Here is a 22,418-nt window from a genome sequence, read left to right on the forward strand (position 1 = left end):
CGTGTTAATCTAGCTACAACTAGTCACAACTGTTCTATCTATAGTCATTCAGTCACAGGTTGGCACCAGCACGGCGCACAATTGGTATTTCAACAGTTGTAGTCGCACTTAATGTCATTCAACAGTCTCACCAGTCTAATTAATTTTACAAATGATATATTTATAATTATTAAAAGTGATAGGCTTTTTTAGGGACATTATTAGAAAGGGAATGAACAGAGTTGTTTGCTATCAAAGCACAGACAACACAGATGAAAATGCTAGAAAGTCCTTACCATTGTTTTTCTCACTGTCGGCTGGCTTCATCTGGATTGGGTGGTGCATCTGAACAACAAACAACACATTAGTACTCAGAATGCTGAGATTTGGATTTCAGAGGTCCCCTGTCCTTTTTATGAACGTTTATTTGGCCGTTAATGGACGTTGATGTTAATATGGGGGCTGTGGCTCAGTGGTAGAATGGGTCGTTTATTAATCGTACAAATCTGTGGTTCGATCCCTGGCTCCTCCAGTCCGCATGTGAAAGTGTCAATGGGCAGTCTTTGCCATTGGTGTGTGAATGTGCGTGAAAGAGCATTAAGATTTACAGAGGCACCTTTCATGGCCGTCTCTGCCATTCACTGGGTGAATGTTGCCATATAGTGTAAAGACTGGGGTCAGTTCAGTCTTGATATTAATGAATGCACACAGAGGGATTCACAAATATTTTGTGATTTGTATATAAATGGCTCTCTCCACAAAAATACTTTAGTGCACACAAAAAGTGTTATTATTATATATAAATGTAAACATATAAGAAGATAGGATTAGTCAGGACCAGATTGTTTTACCCTTCTGCATGCATGAAATCATATCACCTGTTTAAATAGAGAAATTACATCCAACCTTTGTTAAAGAACATTTTATATACCACAAGATCATTAATTGTAAATTTAAAAATGACAAAACACTGCTTGAAAATAAAGCTCTTTATTCATAGACTGACATTGAAAAATAAATTGGGTACACATAATGCAAAAAGTAGCAGAGCCATAACTTGTATGTAAACTGTCCAGATCATGCAAAGAGATGCTGGTGGAGCTCTCAGGTCAGAGGTCATCTTCACATACTGTGAGGAGAGTCTGCTGGGATCAGGAACCCCTCATCAGACTGGAACTTCAGGACCGAGTGCCTGTAAAACATGTCAGATTCACCGTTACATTATACGGTCATGTAATAACATCAAGGTGTACGACAGTAAGTGTGACAGGAGGAAAGTTATAGTCTACTGCAACAATATCTGGCAACATCTGCAAACAGTGTAAAAATGACAGTTTTATCGAGTATGGAGGAAGAAATTAATTACACAGCATCTGACTAGGAGTGTAACTGGTGTTGTTGTAAACCGCTTGTAAACTCATCATTCATAATCATAGTAACGTTACACTCTGCCCAGTGTTATTACAGGTTAGCGTATTATTTAGCCTGAGACAACATGAAACTGAAGAAAGTATTCACGTAGCAAAGTTTTCTAGACGTCCCTCTGTGGTCGGAAAGCAGCGATAAGATGTTTACAGACTTTACTCAGAATGTCTCCTCTCACTTCACCCACTGCTCTCTCTCTCTCCTCTCACTCACTAGGGGAAGTGTTTTATAGCCAAGAAATGTTCGCACATACAAGGAAATGGTCTTGGTGAATAACAATAAATACAGCTCAAAAGTCTAAAGACATAATTTAAAGTTGGTTATTTTAGCTGGTGTCTCTTTCGAGGGAGCCGAGCACCACCGGCCTGAGCAAGTTAGTGACTGGTGCTAACAAATCAAAGCTAACGCTGCAAAACCAAGCAAAAGAATAACTTGTTTTTTTAATTCCATACAGTTTGACTCTGTTTTTCACATCTGTGCCTTCAAGGCAGTCTGTCAAGTAAATCTACAACCTCAACAGAAGCAACACACACAAACAGACCGATGTGGGCCTTTGTGCTAGCAAAGCCAGCTTAGCTTCACTGCAGTGCAGTTTCACAAAAAAACAAACATCTGGCTTCATATGAGACTTAATGTCCACAGTATCTCTCTGTATTACCTGACATTACTACATTACCTCCAGCCTGTGGACCTTTAAATCAAAGCTAGCCACATTAGCAGCTAGGCATGCTAACAGTAACAGGCTAAACTACACAGTAAGTCACATAACTTAAAAATGGCTAAACTTACAGTTTCCAAGTTTGAAGATGGGTCACAGACAGCCGTTCCAGATCCATCCAGAACTTCAGTTTTATAGATGTTACTGGCCCTCATTGAGACAAGAGTTTTCCTGTTGTTGTGAGGACATTTCAGTAAAAACGATCCTAAAATACCTAAAAATGAAGTAAGTCTACTGGGTGTTCACATCCTCAGGTGATGGAACTAAATTAAATGACGTCTTTTCTGTTGCTTCATGCAACTAACAACAGAACAAGTAGCATTGTTTGCTCGAGCTGTGTAAGCAGGTCCATGATAGCCAGAAAATCAACATGGTGGACAGCAGCGGATTGTGAGGAGCTCCTTGGGTGGGGTCACCAAGTTACAGAACCACCAGGAAAGACATACATAAATGGCTGGGTACTTCTAATGACATACAAACAAGTCCCTATTTTGATCATCTCTTTTTTACACAGGTTTTCAGATAGATGGAGCAGAAGAAAAAGAGAGAGGGTGTAGACACACTGGGGACACATATTTCTGTTTATAAGCCATGAAAAAGTGCATTGTGCATAATAGGTGACCTTTAAAGTTATCATAAAGAAGCAATGCCTTGGCTTGCAGTGTCATTGTTTAATTATTTTGTCAGAGAAGACATGACTAGCCTGTATTAGTTTGACATATTAGTAATATGACAGCTGGTTAACACTAGCTAGGGTTTGCTCACTTTTGGTACTTCGGTACTAATCAACAGTGAGTATTTGAAGTTTCAGCCTGGTGCGTGTGTGTGTGTCTGTGTGTGTGTGTGTGTGTGTGTGTGGTGGGACTCAACCTGCAGCATGCTCCCAAATCTCCTCTGGTAACTGGACAGCTGTGACCAGAGAGATCTCCACCGCTCTGTCTGTGCTCAGCATCTCATCTTCTCATCCCTCTGTGTATGCTAGTGTAGATGTACTTAAAATTCACGTTTGTGGGCCCTCTCCCCCTAAAAGGCGGCGAATTGAGGCTGATGTGTCCATGCATTGTGACCACATTGAACACAAGTGTAAATGTAATTGCGTTTTCAATTCACATCTACGCGAGCTTAAGCAAGTTAAGATGACCCACTCCACCTCTGAGCCACAGGCGCTCCATCAAAGAAATATGTGGATATACACTAAAGTACTCGAATGTGTACTTGAACGTTTATTACAGCCCCAAGAAGTCCAAGGCTTCCATATAAACCAGCATGCATTGAAAGGGCAGATTAAGGAGGTTGTCACCTACCCCTGGCAGAATCTTCATGTTGTGCAGCGCGTTCTGTGCTTCCAATGCTGATTTGCGAGAGTAGTACGTTATAAAACAGCAGCCTGCCGAGGATTGAAAGAGACAACTGTGTCACACACCTGACTTACTAAATGTGGTGTGTAAAACTCATACATCTGTTATGTTGTTTGTCAGCACCACCACTATGCTATTACAAGGCCCTCATCAATCCAAACAACTGTAAGGAAAGAAAAAATGAAAATGAAAATTTAATAAAAAATGTGTTTTTCCTTGTCTTCAAAGAAGACATAAACACATAAAAACACTATTAAATGGAGGAGTTCTTTGAAAAAATGTTTTGGAAAGTTCAATAAAGTAATTGTAAGAGTCCACATAATGGCTGTCGCCGGGCTGGAGGCAAAAAAACAACCTGCAACCCAGTTACGTTTTATACTACACTGCTAAATATTACAGATTCAAATGAAATACCTTTGACAACACATTATTATCACACTAGTAGGCTGACCTTTGCTCTGTGGTGGATTCTGACTGCGGTCCCGGAGAACGTTTATCTCATAGACTGCTCCATAAGGCTCAAACAGCTCCCGAAGCTGCTCCTCGGACCAGGACCGTGGAATCTGTCCCACGAACATCTTAATGGCATCAACGTCTGGTTGGTCAGGGTGGTCCAGAGACCCATTCATCTTCTTCCCACTACAAAGACAAATACGAGTAATACCAATAAGCACAGCCTTCTACTTGTTCTGTTCATTGTGTCATGCTACTTCTAGCCTAACAGGGACCACTTCCCAGCAGCACGTATTCTGAAACCCTTTTACAACAAAATGAGTGCGTATATGCACACAGGACAACCAGCTTGTTGAAAAAGACAATGATCATTCTTTTTTTTTTACGAGTGCAACAGAATCATCCAGTGAGGGACAACATGTGAATCATGAACCTGTTAGAAGAAGCACAAGGTGAACTTGTATAAATGAGATGTCTTCAGTCGCTCGGCCCGCTGTCGGCTCTCGGTCATTCACAGCCGGTATGTTTTACACAGCCATACAGAGCTTGTTATGCTAATAGTGGTGCAATGGATTATAAAACTCACGGTTCGGATCAGATCACAATCAGAGTCACGGATCAGATCAGCACAGAGGAAAAAAGGGAGCAAATATCCCTTTTACAGATCCCTGATCACATTTTTTGCCGCCGATACCAATTGCAGATCATTGATGATCCATACTGGCAGATACAGATCCCTCTGTTTGATTATACTGTACTTCTGCTCTGGTTTTTGCTCTTAGATGCTTGTTTAAAAAGGAGATGCACTTATGACTTCTGGTGACTAGTAGTTATCTTGACTACCTACATTGAATACACTTATTGTAAGTCGCTTTGGATAACAGCGTCTGCTAAATGACTGTAATGTAATGTGATGTCTACGAGGCTCCAGACTATTTTTCATTGCACCGTCCCAAAAATCATTTCAACCACTCTGAAGTGTGTAAACCATCAAAAATTCTAAATGTTATTCTTTTACTTTGTTATAGTCATTTAGTGGTTTTTCTTCATAAAAACACACAATTCAAATGATGAATCTGTTTAGAGTTAATGAACAGGTCATAGTTCATCTCTAATATCTATTTATGTTTTGAAAACTATTGGTGGATAACGATCGTCAGTTAAGCATTATTTCACACGCTGATGGTTCACGCTATTGATCCACGGTTCACAATGGTCTGTTACACCACTACTTTTGAATGAGGTTGGTCGTTTTCCGTCTACATATTAAAGAAACGAATGGGATCGGGGCATCATTTGCTCTCTTTTTTCTTTAGTGCTGATCCGATCTGTGACTCAAAACCTGATACATTCGTGCGCCCCAAGTTAAAAAGATACATCAGATCACACAGAAACAATGCTACACCTAAGCAATCCCATAGCAGTTATTTAGAAATACACAATCCTCTTCTTAAAGAAATGCACAACAGGGCTGCTTCAGTTTGTGTTCACTATTTATCGGACTAAGAACCAGACGCTACATCGGAGAAATCTTTAAGCACGATGTTCAGATCTGCGTTATTGAACCGCAAAACAAGCAACACTGATGCGGCACTAGTCTGACTCACCGGATGCAGACTGGCCTAATATCTCACGTGAAATGAACTTTGACCCTTATCACCTTATATAGCAGATATGAAAAGCTGCTTACTTTAACATCCAGCAGACACGGAGAAACATCGTTCTATTTCATCCTTACTGACTGCCAGAGGCAGTGCTTCACACTGGATATCTTCCGTCTCTCGCATGCGCAGGTTGAATATTTATACCAACAAAGTCACCTGTGACCTCGGATGACCCCCGTCGTCTATAACTTCCGGTGTCATCCTGAGTTCAGTTCTTTTTCATCTTCTCGCTACGCAGGTTAGCTACCATGGTAGCATAAACAAAGATGTGTCTACGATCAAGACATATTAGAGCTTGTCGCTGTAGCCTTGTGACCACCGGTCGGAGTTGCGGATTTTCTCGCCCTCCAAAGGCTGCGACAAGCTGGCCCTCTTCGGAGGGAGCGGTGTGTTCACCGTTCGTACATCGAGCCCCGGACTGGTGGACGCACCTATCATCGGTCGTCACCAGTCTGATAAGGGCCACCTAAGTCGTGAAGACAGCAATCGGTGAGATCGATTAACATTGTTTTCTATAACCGTTGTTCGTTTTCCACGGTTGGCAGAGCGCTTCCGTTCTAGCTAATCGAGTGGCACGCTAACGAGAGCGTAGAATATACGCTGTCGGCCCGCCCTTCACAGTGAGCAGAGTGTCCTGCTCAGGCTAACTTGATGAGATGCAAGTTCGACTAGATCGACATTAGCATTATGTCCACTGGTTTCGTAACATTACGGCTATCACAGTTAGCAGAGTGTTTCCGCTCAGGCAAACTTGATGAGATACAAGTTCGACATTAGCATTAAGTCCACTGATGTTGTAACATTACAGCTATCACAGTGAGCAGAGTGTTCCTGCTCAGGCAAACTTGGTGAGAGACTAGCTCGACTAGATCGACATTGGCATTGTGTCCATTGAGATTTAGTGTTTACATCTGACATAATTCACAGTTAGCAGTGTCTTCACTGAGGCTAACTTGGTGAGATGCTAGCTAGACAAAGCTGATACTGGGACTGTGTCCATCAACTTTGTAACCTTACGGCTGTCACAGTTAACAGAGCGTCTCCGCTCAGGCTAACTCAGTGGGACGCTAGCTAAACAAAGCTGATACTGGGACTGTGTCCATCAACTTTGTAACCTTACGGCTGTTAGATAACAGAGCGTCCCCGCTCAGGCTAACTCAGGGGGAAGCTAGCTAGACAAAGCTGATACTGGGACTGTGTCCATCAACTTTGTAACTTTACGGCTGTCACAGTTAACAGAGCGTCCCCGCTCAGGCTAACTCAGGGGGAAGCTAGCTAAACAAAGCCGATACTGGGGCTGTGGCCATCAACTTTGTAGCATTACAACTATCACAGTTAGCAGAGTGTTCTCGCTCAGGCTAACTCAGTGAATGCTAGTTATACTAAATCAACATTGATATTGTGCCCATTGATGCTTCTTACGCATTACGGCTGTCGCAACTGGCAGTGTCCTCACTCAGGCTAACCTGGTGGGACACTAACTAGACTAAGTTAATACTGGGATTGTGTCCATTGATTTTGTAACATTACGGCTATCACAGTTAGCCGAGTGTCCTCGCTCAGGCTAACTGGTGGGACACCACTATTTACAAGCGACGGTCCTAGTGAAGAGTGTCCTCGCTCCCCTCTCACTGTAAGGACTGTTTTTTTTTGGCCCGTTTTCACAGTGGCAGAGTGCTCTCGCTCAAGCTAACTGGTGGGACACCAATATCCGCAGTGACTGTCCTAGTGAAGAGAGTGTCCTCGCTCCCCTCTCACTGTAAGGACTGTTTTTTTTTTTGGCCCGTTTTCACAGTAGCAGAGTGCTCTCGCTCAGGCTAACTGGTCGCTCAGGCTAACCCTCACCACCTTTTCTGTTCCTCCCTCCGAGGAATATCTGAGGGAGTTGCATGCATGCTGGAGAGACACCAGGGCTCTCTCCCGCCTTACATCAGATGGCGAACCCTGACGGCCATGCAGGAGGTGGCCTTGCACGTATGCCAGCCATTTAGCCGACTATTGCGTCCCTCATAGTTTCCCCTGAGGAGACTGTGAGGCCCGATGCCAGGTGCCCTCAACCCAACGTCAGGTCAAAGATGACCTGTTATCCAGGGCTTATGACACAGCAGCGCTGTGCACCGTATCGACAACTCCCTCTCCGACCTCATACTTGCCCTCGCAGCTTCTCTGCAGCAGGCTACTTCGACGCTTCCGCCTCCAGCCTCAGTGATGCTTCATTGCAGGCGTTTGCGCTCATGTCAAGGGAACTTGGACATATGATGTCCACCCTGGTCCAAACTCGCTGCCAGGTTTGGCTGGTGCAGTCACCCCTATCTGAGACATGTAGGAGGACCCTCTGTACTGTCCCAGTGGAACCTGGTGAGCTGTTCGAGTCAGCTGCTATACAGGCGCTCCAGCGAACTGTTGAAGCTAGCCAGAACAGGCAGCAGTTCTCTGACCTAGGGGTCCCACTTTGGCCCCACAAGGCCGTTTTTTCAGCCTCCAGCCTACCCTAGTAGCCGACACAGTCCTCAACGTCCTGCTGAGAGGCCGGGCCGCTACCCATACAACCCTACCTACGCCCCCCCCAGACAACCTCCGAACTTGGGGACGAACAGTCGCACCCCGCCCCCCCGCCCCCCAAAAGCCTCCAGAGGCAGGGGGCCAGGAGATGTCTCCGGGCCGGCTGTCGGGGTTTTCCTCCCAGCAGCAGATTTCCAAGGGAGAGTGGTTCACGTCTATCGACGCCTATTCCCATGTTCCCATGGTGCATCACCACAGGCAGTTTCTACGTTTCGCCTTATAAGGCCGCCACTTTCAGTCCAGGGTGCTTCCATTCGGACTCTCCCATCTCCCCATGGGTGTTCACAAGGTGTGTTACTGCTGTCCTTCCCCCCTGCAATCACAGGGCGTGAACATACTGCCGTACTTAGACAACTGGCTGACCTGGGCGCCATCCCAGCTTCAGGCGCCACAGGACACTGCTCGCCTTCTCTCACGTGGCCCGGTGGGCCTCAAGGTGAACATGGAGAGGAGCTACCTGAGCCCTTCTCAGAGCATAACCTTCATTGGTGTGGCCCTATGAGGGCCCGTCTGTCACCCCAGCATGTGGACAACAACCCCCACAACCTCTCCCCCTTCCGAGGGGGCAGACGGTTGCCCTACATCCTTTTCTCCGACTATTGGGTAAACTGACAGCTGCCTCAACTGTCGTTCTCTTGGGTTTGCAGATGGCTGAACAGCCTTCACTTGGATGCCAAGTGACACAGATACAGGGCAATAATATCAAAACAGTGCCTACTCACTCTATCCCCATGTAGGGAGAGTGCATATCTGGCAAACAGTGTCCCTATGGGCTCGGTTCCATTCCACCGGGAGATTGTCACAACAGATACCTGCCTCTCAAGGCGGGGTGCAGTGTGACAGGACAAGACAGCTTGGGGGCAGTTGTCTGCTCAAAGACCGCAGGGGTAGGTCAAGGTTCTAGAGCTAGCGCTCAAGCACTTCCTTCCATGTTTGAAGGGAAAGCATGTGCTTGTCCGGTTGGACAACAACACTGCTGTGTTTTCACATAAACTATCAATGGGGCACCAGATCTGCAGAAGTTGCTACGGGGATCACCGTGCCCTTCTGACTTGGGAGGCCCCTCGCCTGACCAGCCTGTGGACAATGTACCCACCAGGAGAACGGAACCAGGTTGTGGTTTTCCTGTTCCGTCACAAGCCTCCACCGTGAGAGTGGCGGCTGCATCCAGACGTGTCGACCCACTGCCCCCACTGGGTCTCCCTGACGGAGAGGACCAGTCCTCTGGGTCAAGATGCCCTGGCTCACACGTGGCCAGAGGATCTTCTTTATGCCTTTCCACCATTCCCTCTGATTTTGCTAAACGCTTGTCAGAGTTCTTCCCCGACAGGAGGGATCTCCTGTCGCAACTAGAAGGTCGGATTTGGCAATCCAATCCCTGCCGCCTTCAACTATGGGCCACGGGAGGGCCCGACCGGATGCTGAGTGGCTGCATAGAACCAGTCAGACTGACTATTCTGAATGCCAGCGCGATCTACCTACCTGCAGTACAAAAACAGGTGGAAGCTGTTCTCTGGCTGGTGTGCGGCTCAGAACAGGGTCCCAGTACAGCGCCCCGTGCCTGCTGTGCTGAGTTTCTACAGTCCCTCCTAGATAAGGGCCGGTCTCCCCTGCATGGGACCTACCCTTGGTACTGGACACCTTATGCTTGTCTCCTTTTGAACCCCTGGCACAGGCGGAGCCGAGATGGCTATCGGCCAAAACGTTTTTTCTCCTTGCCGTCAATTCAGCTCAATGTGGGGGCGGGCTGCATGCCCTGTCGGTGAAAGAATCATGTCTGAGGTGGAACTCAGATGGCTTGGGTGTCACTTTGTGGCCTAATGCAGTGTTTCTCCCAAGGGTGTTGATACGTTCACATATCAACCAGCCTATCCAGCTGGCAAAGTTGACCCCCCCCATCGGGAGAGGAGAGGTCAAGGCTGCTGGGCCCTCAGAGCTTATGTGGAAGCCACCGCCTGCATACGGCAGTCAGAGCAGCTCTTTTTGTCAGTTATGGTGAGCCTAAGAAGGGCTGTGCTCCTTCTAAAAAAAAAAAAAAAAAGTGGAGGCCATTGCCTATACATACAAGGCGAGCGACTGCGCTCGGCCATCCGGGGTGAAGGGTCACGCTACCAAGAGTGTCTCCACGCCAAGGGCAGCCCTGAGAGGTGTGCCTGTGGAGGATATATGTGCTACGGCCTCATGGGCATCACCAAGCGCATTCACCAAACACTACAGAGTTAATGTTGCCACCCCTCACCCACTGGGGAGGGTTCTTTGGCCAATTTTCTCTGCCGGAGCTATACGAGGTAGTTACTGTGCTTCCTCGTGACTCTTTTGGTATAAGTCATCCAGTGTGAAGCACTGCCTCTGGCGGTCAGTAAGGATGAAATAGAACGAAAGTTACGAATGTAACTACGGTTCTATGAATCCTGGATGACCGCCAGAGTTCTTGGTCACTCGGAATCCCGTGAACTCGCGAGAAGATTCCATAGGACTGAACTCAGGATGACACCGGAACTTATAGACGACGGGTGTCATCCGAGGTCACAGGTGACTTTGTTGGTATAAATATTCGACCTGCGCATGCGCGAGACGGAAGATATCCAGTGTGAAGCACTGCCTCTGGTGGTCATAGAACCATAGTTACATTTGTAACTTTCGTTACACCATATCAACATTATATATTCATGTGGAGTGAGTCTCTTTCTATGTGATTAAAGTCTATTTATTCTCTGTAATCAAGAAAGAGTGGAACAATGAATGTCTGTTTCTATTCTTAATTTAGAATGTTCTAATGTAACATAATGGTTCAATTGACTACTTGATTCAGCAGCTTGGCAGAGTTGCAAGGCTCCACACACTTTCTTGAGTTTCTAGAAAACACTGCGTGGCCCAGCTTGTCCCCCTGATGAAAATCCAATATGCACTCCTCTTTAAGCTCTGTTTAGGCCTCCACCACCACTTCCTGAGAAAAATATCAATCAATAGCGCTGGTCCACCTTCAGGGAGGATCGAAGCAAAATGTGTACCTGACAAGGATTTTATCAATTTTCAGAATTTTATCACGGGGTTATTTAGGTTATCCGTAACTGACTTTAAATATAAAATATGGAATTTCTCATCATTAAGGGTTCTAAAGGTGGTCCAATTACCAGAGGGGTTCTTATTTCTTAAATGAGTACCATGGATTGTCTGATCCTAAACTTCTTGATGGAAAATGTTTATTAGAGATAGACAGAACAATGGAGTTCATTCTATGCCAACTCAACATCCAGTATCAAAGTAACTCTGCTAAAATTACTGTAGTACAAAAATATACAAAATATTTTTGAAAAATTAAACAAGGTTTTGCCTCGGACATTTTTGTATTCTTGATTCAAGAAATTGCACAATGATCACTGACACCATTGCAAAATATGCCAGCGTTATTGGTGAGATGTATTATCAATTATCAATCAAGGTAGATATTTCTGTACTTGATGATTTGGCCTTGTTGGTGCATTAATGGAGGATTGGTTTACCAAATCTGAATCCAAATCATCAGGATAAAACAATCATTATATCTGCTTTAAAATGTTTTGATCAAATCAGAACTGAATCCAATCCAACCACTACGACCCAGTGAGATCAGTTTGAATCCTGGCCCAGGGCTCAGAGCGGGGCACAGATGTTAACAGTACGTTTAACTGTTAACGTGTTCCATAAATGAATCACTATCACTGATCATTTCAATAATGAAGTGCAGAGAGGGACAGACTGAGCTAGATCATTGAGTGGTGGAAGAAGTTACTGAAGTACAAGTACTAATACCATGATTTAAAAAACCTTATTGAAATAAAATGATGTAAATATATAATCAAGAAAATGTACTTAAAGTATAAAAGTAAAAGTACTCACTATGCAACCAAATGGGCTCATTAGTTGTTCCTGAATCCTGATTACATATTTTAATATTAGGTTAATAATATTGATGAAGTAACATATAAAATGCATTTCAATGTTATGCAATAGAGCAAATACTATTCATTTTTTCATACTGTTGGGTGTTTTAATTTACTGTATAACAATGCATTAATACCACGCTGTATCAAAAAAAGGATGCAAGCAAATCATGTGCTGCTGCGACCAACAGAGAGAGTCAGTCTGGTGCCCTGGTCTGCCTTGCTGAAAGACTTTGTTGCACTTGTGGATTTGCAAACATGGTCTTCATCAATGCAGGTGAAGGTTACCTGAAGTCTACTGTGGCCCTGGCACAGAGAGCAGAGCATAGAGCAGGAAGGCAGACGGCCAACGCTCTGCATTATCAGATGTGCTGTACAATGACAATCACTGAATCTTATTATTTAATGGCCTCAGCTATATCCTGCACCTCGAGATTCAGAAACAGCTTTTGCTTCGATGTGTACTTTTTTCCTGTTGAATCTGCTGTGAACCATTTGCTACAGTTTTCCTTTCTGTATTTCTCAAAGTGGAATGGTCAATTCTGCTTCCATCATCTCTTCCGCACTGCTAAGTGGCCTGAAGAGGGCATTAACTGCAATGCGTTTTGATCAAACTACCATATTTACTCAAATAAAGGCCGGGTCTCTAATCATGGCTGGAGGCTTCCACCAACAAATATAAGCCAGTCCCAAATGCAGGCCAGTCAGAAAGGAAAGAAAAGAAAAAGATGGATGGATACACTCCTGGAGCCTGTCATATAATGTACATGCTAACTAAGCGTAATGTACATTTACAGACTCACACGGGACAGGTGACCTGCAGACTCTCAGGTGAGCTCTGGAGACATAGTACGAGGTCTGGCTGTAACTTCATAATCTGATCCATCTATCTTTAAAATATCTTCTCAATGTCTGCAGAGTCAAGCTATTCCTGAGTGTAAAGTCTGTGCACGTTTGTATGTGGAAGAGAAAGAGTTACAAAGAAAGTGCACATACACGACTGTGTACATGGTCTGGATCAGTTTACTGCATCATCCATGGCAACCTTAAATTACATTGTCAGAAGTATTCATCATAGTTTCCCATCAGTAATAATTATTATCAATAATACTTATTTATCCAGGTTTAAAAAAACTAATTATACTCTACATTTTTTGTGTATATTTGTTTTGTGTGTTGTTGTTGCTTACATTTAATTCAAGAATGTAATCTGATACAATGACATGTTATAAAATGTAATCAGTAACCTAATCCACGTTTCACAGAATAAAGGTAATGTCATCTAATTCCTTCCTACTTCAATACCAGATTTTGCCATGATTTTACATATTTTCTATGCTATTTAAGAAGAAAGGGGAACAACAGTGCAAGCAATAATACAGCCTTTAAGACGTGAATATGATGTCATCATCCAAGGTCTCAAATCATTGAGCACATTTGTGTTGCAGGATTGTGCCCTGGAGCAGCAGCACCCATAGAAGTGGAACTGAATGAACCCATATGGACATCTCTAGGGCTGTAGCCAATGTTATTTCATTACATTCAAAACTTCTATTGAGGTCTTGGAATGAAGCTTTGAATGTCGTCATATCTTATGATGACATCAACCTAAAGAAATGGGGGGGAAATATGTTATGATTTTATAATTGATTGATATAAATGTAATTTATTGTGTATTAAATGTGCTGCTCATCTGCCCTGTTGATACAGCGCTGGCCTCCCTTTCTGTTTTTTGACTGCAGTGAAAATATTTTACTGAAAGATTTAATGCCAACAAATATGGCAGAATATTTCATTAGACAAAAACGTATTGTAAATTTTGGGAATGATTACATCCGTCTGACTTTTGGACTGAGGACTGAGATAATTACAGAGAACACTCGCTGTCTGAGGAGGGGAAGAGAAGGTAGAAGATGGTCTTAGCATGCAATGTTCCTGTCAGATATTAATAATAATGATTCAAATTTCAACATCATCAATAAAGCTTCGAAGCTTCGCACTTTTAGGCACAGCCCTACAAAGATTTCTCCTGTGTTCCGTTTGTTGGAGCAGAAATTTGAAGCTCATTTCCTACAAACAGACAGAATAATCTTGATGAAGTGAAACCATCCTGCTTTGTAATACCTTGCACTGCACTTTAATGCTGTTTCTGCTTCACATATAAAACACTACACTGTCCACGTCCAACTGACAGCTTCCGCTTCGGTGTGACCTGACTTGTGTCATGAAGCTGCATAGTATATCATTCCTTATTTTAAACGCATTTTAAAATTGTAATCCTGTTATCCATATTTGTACTATATGACTGTGTAGTCTGATTACGTCTTCTTCTTCTGTAACTGCAATGTCACACAGTTATCCTTTACTTGTAATCCGTTAATCCCCGATCCTGTCCACAGTGTCCTGCTCAGCAGGAGATACTTTCTGTTCAAAAATGTATATCAGCTGATGTATATCACTATCAGATTTGATGTTAAACCCTCAAACATCCATATCAGTATCTGCCTTAAAAACCCATTAGGCTCTAGTGTAAATGTGATGGGACATTTCATGCATTTAAGATGTAGCTCATCTTCTGAATGTACTTATGATATGTCAGCACAAACTTCAGCAACAGGGACAGATATTCAAAACTAATGAAATTACAACAAACACTCAAACACAGGCCTAACAGTGAGTTGTGCCAGGGGACCAGTCAAAACCACACATCACAACAACTGAGATCAAAGTCCTTGAATGCACCGTGACATTACGCCAGGGATGACAATTTGAGCTTTCAGGGGAAATGTTATCAAAAGTCTGTTTAATGAAAGAAAAATAGTGATAATGCAGTTATTGTGACTAAAGGGGGAGAGGTATTGATTGTTAGTTTGAGTTTGTTAGAGCAGCCCATTAAGCACAAAACTCTGTCTTCTTTGTTTCTTTACCTACTACCTGAATTTGAATCAGAATCAGTCTCAAACAATACCTTAAAGAAAGGCAGATAGGAAGGTACCGCAACTCCTCTTACTACACTAGAGTGCTGTGTGGATGAACTACAGGAGGCCCATTATCACCCTGACTCACCACAACACAGCTGCTCATGGTTATTACAATTCATATACATAAAGACCTTAACACAGACCGGTCCATTCCAGAGACACAGAACAACCGTAGGAAACAGATCGCACTTACAAAGCTGGTCAAAGCGAGTTACTTACACAGGACTAGAATTCAGAGAGCAATGGTCCACCATCATCTCGGGGAGAAAATCCAACTTAAAAGAAGCCATGATGAATCTGTTTCTTTTTTCTTTCTTCTTCTTCGAACACACACGACAGTGAAGCTTAATAGACACAGTGATCAAAGCGTGGTGGTAATCTCCAGATCACACACTCGGTGGTAAGTTCCTGGTGAAGGGTATAAGGCAGCCGACACAGAGAAAAACAGTTTGTCGCAACAAACCAAAGCACATGGAGACGCCGTACACTGGAACACAAATACAACACACAAAATCTGGCTGAGGAACCGCCTTCGTTTGAGATAGAAGAAGAGCACAAATGACAGACAGACAGGCCTTCAGGTTGGCTTTCCAGGTTCTGGGACTAACCACTGCATGGGGGCTGCTGGGATCACTGGGGCCAGAGAAAGTAATGGCCATTCGGGGTCCCACAATCAAAGTGCTGATGATCCACGGCCTTTGTGAACATTTCTCCTAGGCCAGCAGATCTGGCTGCAGCGTCAGATAAACATGGTGTCAGATTGATGGTGATAAGGCCCAGTGGGCAGAGGGAATGACAGAGGGAGTGAATAGTACTCACCAGCCAGTAGCTAATCCCCGGACTAGCCACTCCAGGGGCTAACAATTAGGTTCCGGCCCGAGGGGGGCTGTGTTTACCCTGTTGTCCTAAAGGCTGCACTGGTTTGTGTGTGATTTGTGTGTGTAAAAACAGAAGTGAGCCGGGCTTTGGTCTTTGTACACCCCACAGTGCACACACAAACACACCCACACCTATGAAATGTGATAAACTCCAGTGATGTGTGGAGCATAAAGCTGCCAACCTGCCTTCAGGTAGTCGTTAACTGGACTCAACATCTCCATTTACTGCCGCACATGGTTTTTAAATCTATTTGACTATTAATTTTTGTATTATGACAGCACTTAATCATCTGAGCGAAGCATATCTCTAATGCCAGACACAAGTCTGTGAAATAACACAAACATCTTTCTAGAGGTGTAGAACAAAATCTCTTCACAGAAATGAGGTTTTCTAGAAAGCAGTTTACTACATTTCACCCAAATCCAACATCCATGGGTGGACCTCCTGTGTTATTGACAGCTATGTCACCATTACAGCACACGCTATGTGATGAAACTTGGAGATGGTGAGCTAAAACTGTGTTTATCGCATACCAGAGATAGTGTTACAGAATTCCTAAAACTGGCAGTAGAGGAATGGTAGTGGGAGATGTCATATGACGACACTGCTGTGATAATATGAGAAATACCAACAGTGCACTTGGTGAACGCGTGCCTGCCCTCCATAAAATCTAGCTAGCCAGCAGCTGTCACAGTCACTGGAGTCAATAGTCTATTAAGGCAGAGACACACCAAAGGCCGACTGGAGCGTCTTCACGTTGCCTGTGCAAAAGATTCATGGGACAAAATAGCATGTTGTGTAATAGCGGTGCTTACTGTGATGCTGACTAAGAGGCTGTGATAAAACACATCACAAACTATGGTGCGGGCTGGCCAGGCTTCAGGGATGTTCAGGTATTGTGGTTTCCACTATAACAATCACTACAACTAATTCTTAATAGAGCAGATGAGTTGATGACAGAGTCTTGGACCTCATGATGGGTTTTAAAAACATGGAGCAAGTTATTGGACCATGCTACCAACAGGAAGTGACTTTGCCTCATTATGTATAAATACCGTTGAAGTCACATACATGTTGACTCATGTTGTAGGTATGCGTGCTTTTGTTCCTAGTTTTCTATGTGTGAGAGAGATACGTGGCTGCATGGTGTGAGCCGTGGGCGCTAGGTGTTGACAGATTCTCTAGAACCCCCTGCTGTCCCCCAAACTGCTATCAGAACTTCTTACCCCACTAATGCCAAGTTGGAGACCTCCGAGGTAGAGAGCGGTAGCGTGGGCGGTCCAGTCTGCTCTGGAGAGACATACAGGGTTTCAGGGTCCAGGCTATCCATCCAGGGCCTTGCACTACTACTAGTGAGACACACAGACACAGGAAACAACACACCACAACGACACACACAAAACAATTACCAATGAATACACAACAAATATTTACACATATAACACTCAACAAATGCAGCTAAAGTGGAACCCAGACGGGTGGTTACGTGTCATAACTCCACCCTCCATCTATGATACAGGTGTGTTTGGTTTTCTCTCCTATGTAGCAAATTGGGACTACAATGTAAATGTTGTACCCTGTCGTACAGTGACACATAAAAACCTTGTAACCTTGTCCGTCAAAAACGAGAACTAGCAGTGGCATCCAAGACTGATAAAGAATAACCACAAAGACCAGGGTCTGGCTAAACCAACGAGGCTTACACCTGGTCTAAAGCTAAGTAGGTCCTGCCTCTACGCCTTCTTCCTGCTGAGACGGGTGTACATCTTTCAACTAGTCAGGAGCAGGTGTAATGTCACTTTTATGTTACTCTGTAATTATTTCCTCAAAGAAACGTGTTGTCTCTCTGCATCTGACTGACGTGAAACCTCTTGAAGCTGACGGTTATTAATAAGACGCGGCCGGTGAAGAGGTGCCGGGTGAGTTGGCTGGAGAAGGCAGAGTGTTTGTAGCCACCATGGAGAGCCATTAACTGCAGACAAGTTATACATAAAAGCTAAAGCCCATGTCAACTTAATATTAAAATAGAGTGTCAATATTTTTCAGTCATGGAATTATTGAAAAATATTAACAGCGATGATCAAATATTAAGCACAATTTGATTTGAAATTTGAGTGGGCTTGTATCTTTTACAATCCAAAGGTGCTCGTGGACTAGCATGGCTCACTAGCACCTATCAGACTGCTGCTCTGAATGTTCATGATGAAGCAGATCCAGCCTGCACTTTACTGGAGGCGGTAGAGTTTGAGTGGACAATAGGATAGTGAGATATTCAGCCTGATCAGAAGAGCCACTACATGGTGTCCTTGTGGCTGGTTGAACTGTTACAGCTCTATTCATTTCTTTTTCTCTGATCCTCCAGAATAACGTCACCACAAATGATAACTGATTAGCTACCGATTCGATTGTTAACGATGTATCCTAGCAACACACGCTGCTAGGCCATAGCCATAGTTGCGTGGCTATTCAGCATAGCTAAGATCGGCGTAGTTAAGACTAGGCTTCATTTTGGTTGGTGCAACTAACTTACAGCCTATTCTTAAGACTGGTCCTAACAGGGACCTATATCACAATGGAAGTTCAACTTAAAAGGTCTTTCCATGCCAAGCAAAGCCATGATGACATGCGGTTTCACTACTGGGAGTAGGCTGTGGTCTTCTTGCTTAGAAGCAGGGCTAACCAGGGCCAACAAGGGCCAACAAGGGCCAACCAGGGCTAACCTATGATGGTCTCGCTTCCATAGGCTGTCTTTGGAGAGAAAGCTCAGCTTTAAGTCGATAGATGTTCAATACTAAATTCTTTTGTAGCTTCAAAGTCTCTGCAGTTTGGAGATTAGTTTCACTGTTACGTTCTTATTCGCACTTCCAGATGAGCTTTATCTTAATGTTAACGGAGCGCTTTCAGATGTATCAGAACTGTCTTAAGTTACTGCTGATACAAACATTTCAGGCACAGGACATCCAATGCATCTTCATAGAGTTAGTAATACTTTGTTAGCGGTGCTATTTCTCAGTATAAAACATGAAAATATATGGATATAATCCAGTGTTTCCCACACATACTTTACTGGGACGGGCTGGTATACAACCAAAACAAATGTATTTGGTAACCACTTTTAACATTTTGATTTCTCTGTATGTCTGAACAATGCTATCTGAGATGGGTGAACTAGTGGACAATCACCTCTGGCTCTACCCACCTGTTCATTCTGCCATCTTCATCAATACACCTATTCAACAAGAATAAACGTAGAAATATAGAAAAGCCATTGTTCAATCTGCTCCATCCTCCTCTACTGCAGCAATGTTTTATACAGGCACAGCCCGCTAGCAAAGTGTTACAAACACGTTCAAACAGAAGCTGTCTGTATGTAGTCTCACTGTTTCGCTTAGTTTGCATTAGTATTAGAAAATCGGTCAAATTCTTGTAAACTTAGCTGCTTGCTGAGACAAAGCAGGGAGGACGACATGCTGAAGGACTGATACGCAGCGATGTCTGTGTTCTTCATTCTTTATTTACCTCACTCAGGGATGTATTTTAATGACATTTTAGATTTCTGACAAAGATGTCTAAATTTATGATAGGAACCTCTGTTATTAAGGGTGTAGCTTCAGGCTTTGTGCCAGGACTAGTCAACTCTCCCCAAAATACAGCTGCAGTCTGTGGTGTTCAACAGGCCTAAATAATGCACTTACTCTGATTCAAACAATAGGTTGAACAACAAAATGTTCTCCTCTAACTAAAACACTTTGTCCTGCATGACTGATACCCTTTTATTGGTCCATTAGTTCTGTTTGATCACCTTAAAGAATCTAACAGTAAATAAACACGAATTGCATGTAAATTCTTAGACATGTTATAAAGTTTGAAACTGGTGGAGAGATGGATAACAGCATATCAAGCCACCACCACGTGTGTTTACACTGCAGGCTCACAGCAGGAGGTAGCCACACTGACCCACCATGTTTGAGAGCAGCGGGGCCAAAACCACAATGGTTTCACTCCTACACTCCTGTTCAGGGTTTAGCACAATGTACTACAGCACAGGTAGCCCTACATAATGAGCCCCTCCACTGTCACAAATAACACACCCTTTTAAAATTGGTTGGGACATTTGGAATTGGCAATATTTTATAGTCAAATGTCTTTATGATCATCAGCTGGCACAAGCCTATTGATTATATCATCCAGTCATCTGTTGTACCACAGAGACTATGAAGAGCAGGAGGGGCTTCACAAAGTGATAGCAGACATACACTGTATGTGTAGTGAGACAATAATAAGAGAATCACAGCTGACCATGACAGACGCTGCTAAAAGGGGAGTCTGCTCAATAGAGTCAATGTTGAAGTGACTCTACTAACTCTACTCAGTACTCTCATACCCAGTCCACCAAGAGTCTCTGCGTGAGAGACTACTACCAGTCCATGCAGGATAAAAAAAACTCAAGGGAAACAAAGCTGATAGTTGTTCTGTGTTTCTCAGATGAGATTAAGTTCTGCTGTTGTAAATGTTCTCTCTGTTTCAGCCTTGTGTCCGGATCAACTAGTTCGGGCTTGGTGGTTCAGTGTGTACTGGGTAGTGAATTCAAATGTCAATGCAGCTGAATACACAACAGAGCCGTTGTTAAACTGAGCTAATACTGATTTTGACAGACGATGTCTAAATGATGGAATCATGATTGCATCACCATAACACAGCCGCCTGGGACTGACTGCTGGTTAACAGGTAGCAGTTATGTGTCGGGATGAATAAACTTCAGGACTCGTTCAGTTGTCTCCAGATAGAAAGCTACTGTGAATGTTTGCAGTATTAAACTCAACATATAAGTGAGCTCATAGAGCCAGAGGAGACCGAACAGAGGTGTGACAGCTGCACTCTGAGGCACAGCTGCTGTCATTCATCGGTCTGTGCTGATGTCAGACAACGGGGTGACAATAAAATAGCGCTTCGGTCAGTGAGGCCAGATGTTGGCAGTGATGCATCGTTTACCATTTGAAATGAAGGCTGTGTCCATGTTGTTCAGGTGTTCGCTGTGGACAAACTATCCAGAGACACTAGTGGGGATGCTAAACATTTTCACACTAAAGCAGCATTTAAAAATGAAGACAACTTAATGTAGACATAGTTCTACTTTTGAGTCCTCACTGTTGCTGTGCTGTCAGACACGAGACATATGATCCTAATGGAATTTGACCATCTCATAGAAATCAAAGACTTCATGCGTTGTGGTTGTCAGATAATCCCACCGACATGTTTAAGGAGATTATTGAGTGCTCGGTTAACATTAGATACACATACACTTCGCTATACTTCTCTCTAAACTTTAGTGTGGGACTGTGGAAGGAGTGACAGCGGGGACTGCCGCGTTCGGTGACATTTCTCTTTTCGTATGTATATATACATATATACGTATACGTATATATAGGGTTGACTACAAACCTTTCGCACGCGTAGCAATGCCCCGCACCAGAAACATGAGGTTACGTCACAGCTGAACGCATCTTGTGCAAGCCATATCAACTCTACCATGACGTCATTTCATAAACACATTCACGCGATAAAAGTGCCGTTCAGCCCAAAGAGTAGTCGGTACATCAAAGCCCGGTCAGACACCGCTGCTAGCTAACCGAGCAGGCCGGCGAGGAGCGCTCGTGAGAGCAGCCACAGCACCGTGGGTGTGTTACGGTAACGTTAGCTAGCTACAACACCGTTGGAGAACTTCAAATGACCAACTTACCCGTTTGTTTACGCCACTGTTAATTTGACTTGTGCTTAAGACAAAGTGTCTTTGTGGATGTTTGCTCACGATACAGCGTGAATCATGCCGTACTGTTGGAAACAAGCTGGCTGCTACACAGGTAAATAACTTGTGGTGTGTCACTGGAGGTCCAGCTAGCAGTCACTGTGTAAAATGGCAGTCTCTCCTGAACCGTTACCAATCAGAAGCTGCACGGGTCGGGGGGGGGGGGGGGGGGGCTGGTCAGAGCAACATTAATGTGACATTAGTTACCACGTGGATCTAAATGGCTGTGTGCACACTTTTATTCTCAGTAGAAGAACGCTTTGCCTCGAGAGCGATCTTTGGTGTTTAGTTTGCTAGTGAAAGTGCACGTGACAGTTTCCTGGGTTAAAGTATGACGTGGTACAGTCCACATCACAAACATCACCTCCGTAGAGCTCTTGATGTGCTTTATGTTTCATTCTCAGAAGATCAGCCGCTGTTGTTCTCCAGAGGGGGAACTGGGGTGTTGCAGTAGAACAAGGACAGGAATAAGTACATGTACACAGAGAAAGTTCAAAATGTATTAAAGTACATAAGAATAGAAAACTATAAAAGAGCAGTGAGACTCAAAATGACAATGTCAGCAATATACAAACAGTAGTGCAATAGTGCAAGTCACCTTAAATGCATGAGGAAAAAAGACGCACCAGCTGAATTTGAAATTGAATACCTTCAGAACAACAAGATAACT

General features: G+C 43.8%; 1 protein-coding gene across 14 annotated transcripts in view; it reads right to left on the bottom strand.

Moving 5' to 3' along the window:
* Positions 1–21,864, bottom strand: part of celf1 (cugbp, Elav-like family member 1) — a 38,073-nt gene extending 16,209 nt beyond the window's left edge. For 9 of the 14 annotated variants that reach the window (XM_031877154.1, XM_031877151.1, XM_031877158.1 and 6 more), the window contains exons 1-5: positions 21,683–21,864; positions 17,169–17,291; positions 3,932–4,119; positions 3,427–3,509; positions 276–324 (exon numbers count right to left, since the gene is read on the bottom strand). In XM_031877154.1, coding sequence (XP_031733014.1) covers positions 276–324; positions 3,427–3,509; positions 3,932–4,119; positions 17,169–17,272 — 424 coding nt within the window. In that variant the 5' untranslated portion in view covers positions 17,273–17,291; positions 21,683–21,864. The other 5 variants (XM_031877161.1, XM_031877159.1, XM_031877148.1 and 2 more) reach the window with 4 other exon arrangements.
* Positions 21,865–22,418: the final 554 nt, after the last annotated feature.

This window comes from Anarrhichthys ocellatus, unplaced genomic scaffold (assembly GCF_004355925.1).
Source record: "Anarrhichthys ocellatus isolate YVR2014 unplaced genomic scaffold, GSC_Weel_1.0 scaffold127, whole genome shotgun sequence".
Taxonomy (NCBI): Eukaryota; Metazoa; Chordata; class Actinopteri; order Perciformes; family Anarhichadidae; genus Anarrhichthys; species Anarrhichthys ocellatus.